The sequence below is a fragment of the Podarcis cretensis genome (genome assembly GCF_951804945.1).
Source record: "Podarcis cretensis genome assembly, chromosome: 9".
Classification (NCBI taxonomy): domain Eukaryota; kingdom Metazoa; phylum Chordata; class Lepidosauria; order Squamata; family Lacertidae; genus Podarcis; species Podarcis cretensis.
Window position 1 is genome coordinate 70315050 of NC_137178.1, and position 14620 is coordinate 70329669.

At 44.0% G+C, this 14620-nt stretch overlaps 1 protein-coding gene across 1 annotated transcript in view; it reads right to left on the reverse strand.

The window, feature by feature from the left end:
- Positions 1-9319: 9319 nt before the first annotated feature.
- ADGRA3 (adhesion G protein-coupled receptor A3) overlaps positions 9320-14620 on the reverse strand; it is a 51579-nt gene continuing 46278 nt past the window's right edge. The window contains exons 16-19 of the mRNA XM_079989633.1: positions 14019-14142; positions 12956-13101; positions 11163-11258; positions 9320-11046 (exon numbers count right to left, since the gene is read on the reverse strand). Coding sequence (XP_079845759.1) covers positions 9798-11046; positions 11163-11258; positions 12956-13101; positions 14019-14142 — 1615 coding nt within the window. The 3' untranslated portion in view covers positions 9320-9797. The remainder of the gene's footprint in view (positions 11047-11162; positions 11259-12955; positions 13102-14018; positions 14143-14620) is intronic.

Sequence of the window (14620 nt, forward strand, 5' to 3'; positions counted from 1 at the left end):
TTCGAAAGCACGTCAAAGTGCAAGTAGATAAATAGGTACTGCTCTGACAGGAAGGTAAACAGCATTTCCGTGTGCTGCTCTGGTTCACCAGAAGCGGCTTAGTCATGCTGGCCACATGACCCGGAAGCTGTACGCCGGCTCCCTCAGCCACTAAAACTAGATGAGCGCTGCAACCCCAGAGTCGGTCACGACTGGACCTAATGGTCAGGGGTCCCTTTATCTTTACCTCCCCAGCTGGGAGGCTCTCTCACTGTGGACAATCTTTTTTTGCATTTCTTGCAGGGTCCCAACTTCTTACCTTTGCATTTCTCAGCCACCTTCTGTCCACCTTTGAATCGATGAAGGGAGCAGCACAAACAAACACCTCAAATTTTGTTTTTTCAAATGTGCACGCTATTTCAAGGACACTTAAATAAACTCCAGGAAACTATCTCATTGCCTGAGTCATCTACACAATCAAAATTGGGTAATTACAATGACTTCCTTCCCTGATCTTTACAACCACCGACTGTGTCCATTTGAGAAACTATGTACTCCACGGCTGACTCAAATGTGTTAAAGCAAATGGTTTAACGAATCAATTTTGTTGCACTTCTGAAATAACAGCTGCAGCTGCACGCAGTCAAATCAAACCATGTTTAACTTCCCACCATCTCTCTGCAATTCATATGCTCATGGATATTTAGGTACAATGGACGAGAGAGGCATAGAAGGCGTGGGCAAAGAAAGCCTTATTGCAGATCATAAAATCCATATTGGAGAACAAGCTATTAAGAGATAACTAAGGAGAAAGAAGCTAAGAATGAAAGCAGGCCTGATTTTCAGTGGCCTTTCCCTTGTCGCTGACCTTTTCTGAACTGTGGTCTTATCAGTGTTTTACAGCTCAATATTCAGACCAGTAACCCATGTGTGCTCAAACCACTTCCACAACTCTCAATACACTTGCCTGCCTCATTGAAAAGGCTGTACAGTGGTACCTCGGGTTACAGACGCTTTAGGTTACATACGCTTCAGGTTACAGACTCCGCTAACCCAGAAATATTACCTCGGGTTAAGAACTTTGCTTTAGGATGAGAACAGAAATCGCTCAGTGGCGGCGCAGCAGCAGCAGCAGCAGCGGGAGGCCCCATTAGCTAAAGTGGTGCTTCAGGTTAAGAACAGTTTCAGGTTAAGAACGGACCTCCGGAATGAATTAAGTACTTAACCCGAGGTACCACTGTAAATGGCTACCAGTCAGGATGTCTGCATAATAACTCCAGTGTTAGAGGCAGTAAGTCTCTGTACTTGGGGATCTCAGCAGTTGTGGCTATTTGCTCTGCACTAGGAGCAAAGGAGGGGACGCAGGTGGCGCTGTGGGTAAAAGCCTCAGCGCCTAGGGCTTGCCGATCAAAAGGTCGGCGGTTCGAATCCCCGCAGCGGGGTGCGCTCCTGCTGCTCGGTCCCAGCGCCTGCCAACCTAGCAGTTCAAAAGCACCTCCGGGTGCAAGTAGATAAATAGGGACCGCTTTCTAGCGGGAAGGTAAACGGTGTTTCCGTGTGCAGCTCTGGCTCGCCAGAGCAGCGATGTCACGCTGGCCACGTGACCCGGAAGTGTCTCCGGACAGCGCTGGCCCCTGGCCTCTTAAGTGAGATGGGCGCACAACCCCAGAGTCTGTCAAGACTGGCCCGTACGGGCAGGGGTACCTTTACCTTTACCTTTAGGAGCAAAGGAAGCTGACTTATACCAACTCAGATCACAGGGTTCGTCTAGCCAAGTATAACTGACACCAAATGGCAGCTATTCTCTAGCATTTCAGGCAGAGATGCCCAGTTGACCCTGAGATACTGTGCATTCGAAGCACATGCTCTGTCACTCATCTATGGCCCCAAATATAACAACAACAACAACAACAACAACAACAACAACAACAACAACAACAACCGCCACTCTGGGCGGCTTCCAACAGAACACTACAATAACCTATTAAACATTAAAAGCTTCCCTAAACAGGGTTGCCTTCAGATGTCTTCTAAAAATTTGGTAGTTATTTTTCTCTTTGACATCTGGTGGGAGGGCGCTCCACAGGGCGGGTGCCACTACTGAGAAGGCCCTCTGCCTGGTTCCCTGTAACTTGGCTTCTCATAGCGAGGGAACCGCCAGAAGGCCCTTGGCGCTGGACCTCAGTGTCCGGACAGAACAATGAGGGTGGAGACGCTCCTTCAGATATACTGGACCAAAGCCGTTTAGGGCTTTAAGGGTCAGCACCAACACTCGGAAATGGACTGGGAGCCAGTGTAGGTTTTCAAGACCAGTGTTATATGGTCCTGGTGGCCACTCCCAGTCACCAGTCTAGCTGCCGCATTCTGGATTAGTTGTAGTTTCCGGGTCACCTTCAAAGTAGCCCCACATAGAGCGCATTGCAGTAGTCCAAGCGGGAGATAACCAGAGCATGCACCACTCTGGCGAGACAGTCTGCAGGCAGGTAGGATCTCAGCCTGCATACCAGATGGAGCTGGTAAACAGCTGCCCTAAGGGGGAATGGGGTAACACTTCCATCTAGATCATGGGTAGGCAAACTAAGGCCCAAGGGCCAGATCCGGCCCAATCACCTTATAAATCCGGCCCATGGACTGTCTGGGAATCAGCGTGTTTTTACATGAGTAGAATGTGTGCTTTTATTTAAAGTGCATCTCTGGGTTATTTGTGGAGCATAGGAATTTGTTCGTTTTTGTTTTTTTTCAAAATATAGTCCGGCCTCCCCACAAGGTCTGAGGGACAGTGGACCAGCCCCCTGCTGAAAAAGTTTGCTGACTCCTGGTCTAGACAATACTGCCCTGGACGGACCCATTGGTCAGGATCAGTTAAAGGCAGTTTTCTGTGACCCGTGACCACTCAAAGCATGTTTAACAACTTCAGTTAATGGGAGAATTCGGCATTTCCCATTGAAACCAGTGAGAGTGAGTAATGCTTAAGATTGGTGGGATCATGCTCATCTTGTTAGGAAGGAAGTCACCAAAATGTTTGTCAAATGTTAGTTTGCATGTTCTAAGTGCTTCCTGATGGCTCCATCTAGTGGCTCTATTATTATTGTATTATACACATCAAACTGCTTTTCTAGGAATTGTTACGTCTTCAGGCCACAAAACAGGCAAGCACAAAGGCATTGCTGCCCACACTGACCTGCAGTGAGTGGGTGGCCTGTGAAGTTTCTTGAATGTGAATTTCAGCAAGAGGTGGAGAACCTCAAACTTTGGAGCCATATTTTTGCCCATGATGCCATTCTGGCCAAGCTGCACCCACTTGCCCTATACCTGATGTCATACATGACTTTAACCTCTGCACACCTGAATGATTGCCTTGGCTTGGGAAAACTAATACTATTTAAACATTGAATTACAACTTCAGTGTGCATCTTTAAATGACAACCTTTGAATTTATTTCAAAATGGGAAGCATTTAAAATATATTTGAAAATTAATAATACTTTGCACTTTGTCTTGCTGTTGTTATGTGTTGAGCAAATAAAAAAAAAAAGACAGTCTTTGGCAACTATAGTTACAGGTGGAGCCCATATCTCAAACTCTCTGCATTATTCAATCCCTGATCATGCTTTTTATGGTACAGTCTGCCAGCATTTTCACAATGACTGGCCCCAGACCAGCACAGTTATTTGTACTTAAGAGGCTCTCAAGGCAGCGAATCACTAAGCCTAAACAAGAACATAGGGCTGCATCCAACATTACAGAGTAGACCCACTGAAATTCATGGATTCGATTAATTTAGGCCTGTAAATTTCAATGGCCTGTGTAAAACTTCATTGGCTACGTCCTACAGAATTTACTTCAAAGAAAAATATTGGCATTGCTGAAAATAAAATACATGCCAGATGAGCAAGATATTAGAGAGGTTTTGAAGAGATTCTTAAATCTGCCTTTATGAAACTTGTTATTGCGGTCTGGCCTTCAAATCGGTTTTGGGTGATGTATCAATACGTTGTCCAGCGCTAGCATCTAACTGCCTTCCCTACTCTGATACCATACACCCAGCAGATACACACATGGCAGATGACCTGAACCCTAGTTAGGCAGGAACAACTTCAGATCCCAGCAGTCAATTATCATAGCCTCGTGTTGAACAACATGCAGAGCTCAGTAGAGTGGGAGCCAGCCTACCAGAAGAGTATCTGAGGTGTACTTGCCTGGAGGCAGAGTCAGTATCCAAAGCCAGGTCCAGTCCTAGTATCGGGCAAACAGCAATCCACGTGGTCAGAGAATCCAAAGATCATGGGGTCAGGGGCCAAGGCAAGCAGGAAGCAGCAAAGTAGGACCAGAAACTACAAGTGTTGTTTCCAGCATCTGAGTACTGCTGGAAGCTTGGCTGAAGCCAGCTGGTTCTCATCAGCAACTTCTCCTGTGTGTCCTTGAAAGCTGATCAGCTGCAGGTGGAGTCACTTCCTCCTTCAGGCTGCTGTTCAGAAGGCAAAGCTGACTCCTGGCCCACGACACCAAATTATATAAAGTTTTATTAAGAGTTTAAAAAGTGAGGTGAAGAGGAGGACAAAGTAGACTGGAAAGTAACAGGAACTCTTTGGCTCCTATCTACCTGGGCTGACCTAACTGCTTACAAACAGGCTTATGGTCTTAACACACCATAGGTGGTCGATTGCATTGTTTTCCTATGGTTGATGGACCCTGAGGTGAGGGACCTCATGTGAAGGACAACAGCCCAATTTGGAGGGTTTGGATCGAGTGCATTGGATTGAGAGCTACCTGCATTGGATTGAGTGGCGGCTGACACCTTTTGACCAATCCAATCACATGTCACACCTGAGAGGTAACGAGTGTGACGCCTTGCCCAGACTTGGGATGCTGGCCAGCATCTTCTGGGGGCAAAGATGGTTATCCCTGGTGGAAATTGCTACTGGATTTCTCAGTCTTTCCTGCCAGATATAAACTATTTGGGGTTTGTGGATTCAGGATTGATGCACTTGTCTTGCTCAAGCAAAAGGGAAGAACAAGGGAGCAGGGCTTTTGACCATACTCAAAGGGGATCAAAGACCTCGAAACTCTGGACTCCAAACCGGTGTGTCTACATTAGGTTTTGGTTGTCCCATTTTGTTCTAAATAGTTATGAACTGTGGTTACTACATTTTAAGCATGCTTTGAAAGAGTGCCATGTGCCGTGGTGTTTCATGAAGTACACACAAGAGAACATATCTCTGGGCTGAGAGGCTTACTATCTCTATTTCACCATAGGAGAATCAAGGGAAGAACAGAACAGAGGCAGGGATAAGTGGAGCAAGAAAGAATTCCTTTAGTTACATGTGTTTAGGATGAGCCTCCCCCATAACCAGTTCTTGCCATCACTCCCTTTCTACTGCAGCATCCCATATCATGTGAGCAGATCATCAGGGAAGGATGGAGATAGCTGCAGAGGGAAGCCACATGTCAGGATCAAAACCACTGTTTCTTCAATATGTAAAAATATGTTTACTATTTTATACTTTCGTTCGTGGCAGTTTGCTTATTTAAAAGAACTTACAATTTTGGTCAAGCTATATTAGTATGCCAACTAGAAGTTAGAACAAAATAAAAAAATTCCTTCCAGTAGCACCTTAAAGACCAACTACTGGAAGGATTTTTTTTATTTTGTTTAGACTATGGCAGACCAACACGGCTACCTATCTGTAACTAGAACTAGAAGTTAGGTAAAGGTAAAGGGACCCCTGACCGTTAGGTCCAGTTGTGGACAACTCTGGGGTTGCAGCGCTCATCTCGCTTTACTGGCCAAGGGAGCCGGCATACAGCTTCCAGGTCATGTGGCCAGCATGACTAAGCCGCTTCTGGTGAACCAGAGCAGTGCACGGAAACACTGTTTACCTTCCCACTGGAGCGGTACCTATTTATCAACTTGCACTTGATGTGCTTTCGAATTGCTAGGTTGCAGGAGCAGGGACCAAGCAATGGGAGATCACCCCATTGCAGGGTTTCAAACTGCCGACCTTCTTATCGGCAAGCCCTAGGCTTTGTGGTTTAGACCACAGCGCCACTAGAAGTTAATTATACACAAATCGTGCCTGGGCTACCACCAACTGTTCTCTGTCAAGAGCCAGTGTTTTGTAGTGGTTAAAAGCGGTAGATTCGTAATCTGGTGAACCGGGTTCGCATCTCCGCTCCTCCACATGCAGCTGCTGGGTGACTTTGGGCTAGTCACACTTCTTTGAAGTCTCTCAGCCCCACTTAGCTCACAGAGTGTTTGTTGTGGGGGAGGAAGGGAAAGGAGATTGTTAGCTGCTTTGAGACTCCTTAGGGTAGTGATAAAGTGGGATATCAAATCCAAACTCCTCCTCTTCTTCTCTGAATAGTCAGTTAATAATATAATTAGCATGCTCAGTACAGTAGTACCTTGGTTTGCAACTGTTTTGGATTACAACCATTTTGGATTACAACCACGTCATACCCGGAAGTGTGTGTCCCTTTTTTTTTATTACAACCTCCCCTTTTTGGGGGGAGGCCCCATTGGCGAAAGCGCACCTTGGGTTACAACCTGTTTTGGTTTACAACTGGACCTCCAGAACACATTATGGTTGTAAACCAAGGTCCCACTGTACTTGATGCATTTCATTTCCCCGTCCTCATAGTTTACCTTGTAAATTCCCACCTGCTGTACCTCTGACATCATATATGATGCCCGCTGATCTGTGGTCCTTCAAACCTTGGCTGGTGGCCCTGCCCACTTGTCAAAGTTGGCCTGCAAGGGTGGGGGAAGATAAGGATCTGTTCAGATCTATTTTTCCACTCCTGGCTTACAGTCTCACCCCATCTCCATGTGTAACTCAGGAAAATGCTTCATGCTTCTAATGAAGTGGACTGTAATCTGTGAACCCTTACGCCATAAAATATTGGTAGTCCTAGGTACCTGCTATAATTAGAGGCAAAGGAACACATTTCAACAAGAAATGCAGGTGAGCTAAAATGAAGCATGCTGTACGACTTCCTAACTAACCAAGACTTCCAATGTGATAGGACCATGAAAGCAGGAGGCTCCCCTGAACAGACACAAAAAGGCACTCTGAATTCAGCTGAGATCACATAAAAGGACAGAGGGAAGGGATATGAATTTAGGGAATTCATTACTAACTTGTCCTTGCAAAGGCGGGAGGCAGGTCACTTACAAAATTGATTTAATAATAATAATAATTTATTATTTGTACCCCGCCCATCTGGCTGGGTTTCCCCAGCCACTCTGGGTGGCTTCCAACAAAGATGAAAAGTACACTAAAATGTTACATATTAAAAACTTCCCTGAACAGGGCTGCCTTCAGATGTCTTCTGAATGTCAGGTAGTTGTTTATCGCTTTGACATCTGATGGGAGGGCGTTCCACAGGGCGGGCGCCACTACCGAGAAGGCCATCAAGACTGGTGTTATATGGTCTCGGCGGCCGCTCCCAGTCACCAGTCTAGCTGCCGCGTTCTGGATTAGTTGTAGTTTCCAGGTCACCTTCAAAGGTAGCCCCACGTAGAGCGCATTGCAGTAGTCCAAGCGGGAGATAACCAGAGCATGCACCACTCTGGCAAGACAGTCTGCAGGCAGATAGGGTCTCAGCCTACGTACCAGATGGAGCTGGTAAACAGCTGCCCTGGATACAGATTTGACCTGTGCCTCCATGGACAGCTGAGTCCAAAATGACTCCCAGGCTGCGCACCTGGTCCTTCAGGGGCACAGTTACCCCATTCAGGACCAGGGAATCCTCCACACCTGCCCGCCTCCTGTCCCCCAAAAACAGTACTTCTGTCTTGTCAGGATTCAACCTCAATCTGTTAGCCGCTATCCATCCTCCAACTGCCTCCAGACACTCACACAGGACCTTCACCGCCTTCACTGGTTCTGATTTAAAAGAGAGGTAGAGCTGGGTATCATCCGCATACTGATGAACACCCAGCCCAAACCTCCTGATGATCTCTCCCAGTGGCTGCATGTAAATGTTGAAAAGCATGGGGGATTTAACTGACTAAAAGAAAAAAGAAAAAAGACCCAGTTAACAGAATTTTTTCCTGCAGTTAACAGAATTTTTTCCTGTATGAAACGTCTTCCATTTTCAAACCAAAAGACATACACACTTTAGCCAGGTAAAAGAGTGTCATTAAAAATGAAGTTTTGATGGATGATTGGGTGGTAGACAAAGAGATAATGCATTATCTTCAATTAAGTGAAGAAGTGACTCCAATAGAAATGGATTACATCCATTAGGAGAGCATCAGTGTGGCCTAGAATGTACGCTTTTATGTCTAGGTTCATCAAAGAAAGCCTCAGCCACTGAACATTCTTGTGTTTAACCTGTTTTCACTCTGTAAAATGGAAATATCACCAACATGCATTACAAAATTACTGACGGAATGAAGACGTTGTATGGCAAAGCCTCCTGCTTACTAAAATTGTTTTACTGCTTTCAAAATTGTCAACAGATGTCCCTCTGGAACTGAACTTTAAAGAAAATGAAGCAAAACTAGAATCTAACTGGCTTTGGAGCTGAAGAATGAGGGAACATGATATAGTGTCATTATTGTGTTGTATTTCATTTTGTGATTCTACCTTTGTTTTTCATGCTAGATTTTTATTGTTTAGCTACTCTAGACTCTCATGACAGGAAGGGGTGCACTTAAGAATTAAAATAATAAGGTCCAACATTTGGGGCTTATGCTTCTTGAACAGCAGTCCCCTTGCACTTTAGTAAATAACTTTTTTAATCGAGGGGTGGTTTTCGAACTGTCATGGAAAGGAAAAATGTCAAAACCCCTCTAGGCATGTCCAAGTCTTTTGGTATGCATAAAACAGCTCTCTGGATCCCAACTTCAGGTAGATCATGCTAACATCTCAAGTTTCAGACTTCAAGTTTCAAAACATCACTCACCAATAACTCTGAAGTTATTGCTAACGGGAAATCTGAATGTTAAACATTTGCCAGCCAGTTTTTATTAATATGTTACTGATGTTTTTACTGACATGTCACTCGTGTTATTTTTAATGTTGTTGCACTATTTTTATGTTGTGTAAGGTTGTACACAGCTTTGCTGTATTTCCTATGGAAGTGTGGTGTGAAAATAATTAAATAATACCCTGTGCACCCCTGTAACACAAGAAGCCTGAATGAAAACTCACTTTGTCAAGTAGAAGTGCTGAATGACATGAATTCTGGCTGTCTTCTGCAATTGAGGGAGAGACAGTACAAACTTAACAGAACACACACAACTTTCTATAAAGAACCCTAATAGATCAGGATGTGTTATGTGCAGGGCCCTTAAACTTTTGAATTGGAAACATTTAAATAGATTTTTTCCCCTTGTGCAAGGAGGTCCTGGATAGAAGCACCAGCCTAGAACTTACCATTTTGGCAGTGTGTCTTTTCTTGGCAACTGAAATATCAGGTTTTAGGCACAACACCCCACCACCTGACGGTCTGAACCAATACTGTCCATATGGATTTTAGAGAAAGTTATTTATTTTACACATTTAAATATAAAAGTGAAATGTGATGGACATACCTAAGAGAGAGAACGTTAACATGTAAAAAAATACTGTCCAATTCTGCATCTCAAAACAGAATCTTATAATGAAAGATTCACAGAGGAGTAAAAGATCTCCTGCAAAAATGTCACAGGTATACTTTTAAAAAGTATAAAATATTTTAAAATGGCAGCTCTCTCCTACCCAATACTCTCCCCGCTCAACGTACCCATGTCTGTAAACTGTGGAAAATTATTCATAGCACGGAAGAAAAGTTCCATTTAAATCCTTTCAAGGATAATGTCCAGTGGCACTACACAGTAGTTTCATGTTTCCATAACCCAGTCCTGATATTGCCAGTGCTGTCAGCAGTCAGTAATGTCGCATCCTGGGCACTGCTTTTTAGTGGCCCATTCTGGACAGCCAAATTTAAGCCATAGGACTTCTGCTGCCCTTCCAGCTCGGCCACTATGGGCTTCCTAAGTAAATCCTTTTTGAAGTTTGTTGGCACTGTCTTTTCGGTATTCCTGTGTCCTTTCTGAAGAGTGCTGCAAGCATCACCACTGCTGTCTTGCTGAGACTGGTTATACTGCCGCTCCCTGTAGGCCAAATAAGCTCTTCGGCTCCTTGAATGCCCTTCACTGATACTTTGACGAGGTTTGGGCATGCCATTTTGGATGCTTCCTTCCACGCTGGTGGGGACATCGTAAGCATACTCCCGCAAGACGGTTAGCCTGCTGGCACGATGCCCTTTACTCCTGTTTTTGTGATGGCGACCTGGGTGCCCATTTGTCCGTAAAGGTACCTCTAAAGGGGCCACATGCATTTTGATCTCATTGTCTACTGAGTGCTCAGTAAGGCTGTTATCGAGTGGAGGGCCTGTGTTCAGCGCCAAGGGGCCTGCAGGACACTGAGCTGCTGCAGCCTGTATATTGGTCAGCTTACAGCCCGGAGAAGAATTTTTTAAGCTTGGCGCACTTTTATTAGTGCATGACGACTCTGCACTGCTATTGGTGCACTTGGCTGGTTCCCCGTTTGCCCCGCTCGCGCTGGAAGAGGGCTGAATGTTAACTTGTACCGAATATGTGCTCCTTCCAGGGCAGCAGGTTGTGATCCAAGCATGTCTGACATCTTCCCGGTTGATGCAATGGTGTGTTATTAGGAAACCACTAAGAGTTAAACACACAACTCCAAAAAAGCAGCTAAATACCAAATCCAAGGGATAATATAAAGAAACAGCAAAGGCCCCGACAATCCACAGGGCCACGTACAGAAATAAAGTGAGGCTCACGCCCAGAAGCTGAGCATGGAAACTGTGCTCATTCTCCAAAGCTGAAGTGGAAACCAGCGACACAGACATTGAATCCTGGTGGTTGAGGTCGCTATGTTCATTGGTAGCTAAACGCTGCTGCTCCTCGGCTGGCTCTTTAAGTTCAAATTTACGCTCAGGGTGCCTCTTCAGTTGTATAAATATGCTGAGAAAATACATGCAGTTAACGAAAATAATGAAACTGGAAGGTCCATAAAATGCTCCCAAGCTTGGTTCCCATGCCATCCAACAACTGCAATGAGACAAAAAAAGCAAAATGTGAGAAAGGCATCTGCTTTCATGTTATTCTTAATAATAATTTCAGTTAAATATATCCACCCAAATACTTAGCAAGGAGGCAAGACTCACTATGCTGCATGAGGCCTGCTTCCATAATTCCTTATATTTGCAGCAGCTGTTATCCCACAGACTATCACAGGGATGCCACCACCAATTAGGTAGAACCTAAAAAACAAAGAAGATGCCAGTTAGCGGTTACAACAATTAAAGGCACACTCCAATTCTGAAGTATGACCAGAAATCTAGCCCCAGATCTTAGGCTGGGATAGCACATGGAAAGCAGTATCCCCTCCCCCCCCCAAAAAAAAAGTTTAAATGTTGGTTGCTCAGTAGAAAGCTGAACGGCAGGGACTTTAAGGTAGCTGTTTCTGAAATACTACCAGAGCCACGTGTGGGACCAGCTAGATAGATGCATCAGTGTAGTCTCAAGGAATGGATGAGAGAGGATGGGGTTGGGAGAAGGGGTTTGGCTTTCTCAGACCAGGGTTGGGGAACCTCAGACTTGCTGGTCAAAAGCTGGCCTCCCTTTCTCCACCCCCACTGCTCTCTGACTGATTTTCACCTTCCCTGGGTTTTTTCCTGGCTGGCTGGCATGCATTGAACTCTGATAATGCGTCTTGCTTGCCTAGATTCAGGATAGAGAGGGATGTGCAAGTGTGTGTAAAGGTAACCTGTTCATTTACTGCTCTGGCCCTGCACACCAGAAGCTTGAAGCCCCCAGAGGGTTTCCCATTAGGGAATTTTGCCTTCTGGTGCAAGAACATTCTCCACCCAATGTCAGGTACTGGCCCACTCTGAGTAGCAGTGGTTCTGCTGGATGTCAAGTGAGAGTCTTTCCCATCACCTGCTTCCTGATCCTGCCCAGAAAGCATGTGGTTTGCTACTGAGCTAAGGTGTCTGCCCCAGCTCCTTCAAAAGCAGGGCTATACAAGGAATATTCCAAACAGATTTTACTTCTTGTGCTCTCTTAGGCATGCAAGAGAAAAAATATTTTGTATGACAAATTAACACAACGAGGCTATAAAGTTCCATTCAATTTTGGAAAAAAAAACCTGATCAGTTTCTGCCACCTTGTGGACAAAGCCAGATTAAACTAGTTTAATGGACAATGGCTGAAACATCTGTATGAAATATTAAACACACATTCTGAACCCTTGACAGAAGGCATTTTGAATGAGAAAAGAAAGCAAGGCCCTTTGTGGCACCTTCAAAGCCCCTTCAGCTGCAAACAGACTGCAAAGTCTTCTACTGAAGCCAATAGGGTTTGAAGCCAATTGGGTGACCTCCCCAATCAAAGCTTGAAGAAAAAATGAATATGCTCCCCCCCCCCCCCGCAAAAAAAACTCCCACCTAATTTCTGGTGAAGTGCACACCAAGAGTTTATCCAGTTTGCAACCTGTTTTAGCATATAATGGAAGTTGGCTTGAATACATTTTTTTCCATTCTGCTTAATTTCATGACTTTAACTGCTCCTTTTACTGTCTTATTCCTGTAGCGTTTCGCTTATTTACTGTTATTTATATATTTAATGTACGCTATGCTGGAACTGAAATCTTCTAAAATAAATAAAAATAATCTTCATTAGCTTGTAAATCATAAACAATGAAGGGAGTAAGTCAACCTAAAATATTTACATATGCTTTCTGATCTCACCTTGACCACCACTAGAACAACAAGCTACTCTCCCCCCGTTTTACCCCAAACTTGGCACCCATGGAGACGCTCTAAGCATGCTGGTCATTTTTATGTTCCTCAGTCTTTCACTAATATTCACCTAGAACTTGCTGAATTCCATTCAAAGTAGGGAAATCCCAAGAACAACACACTAATTTAAGCAGAAGCGGAACAATAATATTTCTTACCTAAGCATTGGCCTAGGAGGTGGGGGCGGTTCGTCAGGATCTTGACACCTCTTTGCCTTCCTAGTGACTTGCTTATAGATGTTTCTAGAAGTGACTCCTGTCCACAGTAAGGTGGCAAGTGTAGAATAGTGCAGAATTATCCCAACCTGAAAAATATACAATAAGACAATTAAGGCATTCGCTTAAGAGAGATACGGTCTATTTGTATGTTTAACATACACAGGCACTCAAGCACTTCTTCCACAACCTACGTACCAACTTAAGCCAATACCTACTTGCTTAATTATGGCAAGTTAATTTTTAACTCTTGGTTGGACAACTTGTTATATAATTCCCAGGAAACATACAAATTGGCTGAAAGGCTGCAGTTTCTGAGAGGCCGCCTACTCATTTAACTTTAATGAACCATTTGATGGGTTTGCTTTAAACTATGCCTTGCTTTGCCGAAGTTGGTATGTGCATTACTTTATACTGGTATACATGGGAAAGTGCATTTACAACATTGTGTTTGTATATCAGCACTAAAGTACAAATTGCTTCATGAAGAGTTCCTGAAGCCACTTACTGGAATGTTAATGGGCATGGTTCCTGACTGGATTAAATTCCAGATTTTTGTTTTGGATTATATTATCACTGGGATGGTGTCTTGAGAGGCCCTCAATAATCTCAGAAACGGCAAATGAAAAACCTTGAAAGCAGCTTTCCCTGCAATGTATATATTCTTCTGTATGCTTGACTGGGTGTGCATTCTTGAACACATTCCCAAATCCTCTGTAGGGATCAGGAATTATTTGGAGATAAATTTATATGGGAAAAGTTCTCTGAGGGGAGAAAATTTGAAAACCACTAGTCTAGGTAACAGCATTTCTCTATAAATTATACTTTGAAACAAAATTCCAGAATAGTACATTTGTGATTTTGTTTCTGCAATAAGCAACTGCCAAATTTTAGTATTTCTCCATGGGAAAAAGCCCAGCAGCTCTTGACAAAATCATTGCCCCCACCCCTGAGCTCTTTATTCCTATTTCTTTTCTTAGATTTCTCAACACACAGTTTAACTTACTGCTTGGCAGATGCTAGCATTCTTGCTCTGGGTAATGCCTCCAACAAACATCACACATGTCAGGAAAATATGAAAGCTGAGGTTAACTAACATGTGCCAACTTTTAAGGCTGATCCTGATGACACTGTTAAACAACAGAAGCAAAGCAATTCTTCATACAAATGCTCAAATGTTCAATTATACAAGCATATATTTTTAACCAGAATCATGGTAGTTGCATCAACCTGAATCTATGTGGACTTTTATGATGAAAACTGAATTCAGCAATGCCAAATCCCAGAATGCCCTCCCTAGGAAATGCATCTGGAGGAAGGAAATGTATCTGGATATAGCATTAACAGCTAAATCAGTATTTAAATACTTTGCACCTTCATGGAATGCTTTCCACAGCCGTCATGGCTATTCACCCTTATCAACCTATGTGAACAGGGTGCTCCCTAAATGCAGCTAACAGCTGCACTTTCAGGAAAGCTTGCTTGTCGTTACTACTCTCTTACTGAGATCTCTCTGAATTTTCCAAGAAACCCCAGGTTTATTTAAGTACACTGGGCTAAATTATTAGAACTGTAGCATAAATCAGAAAATTTACCATTCCGATGTTA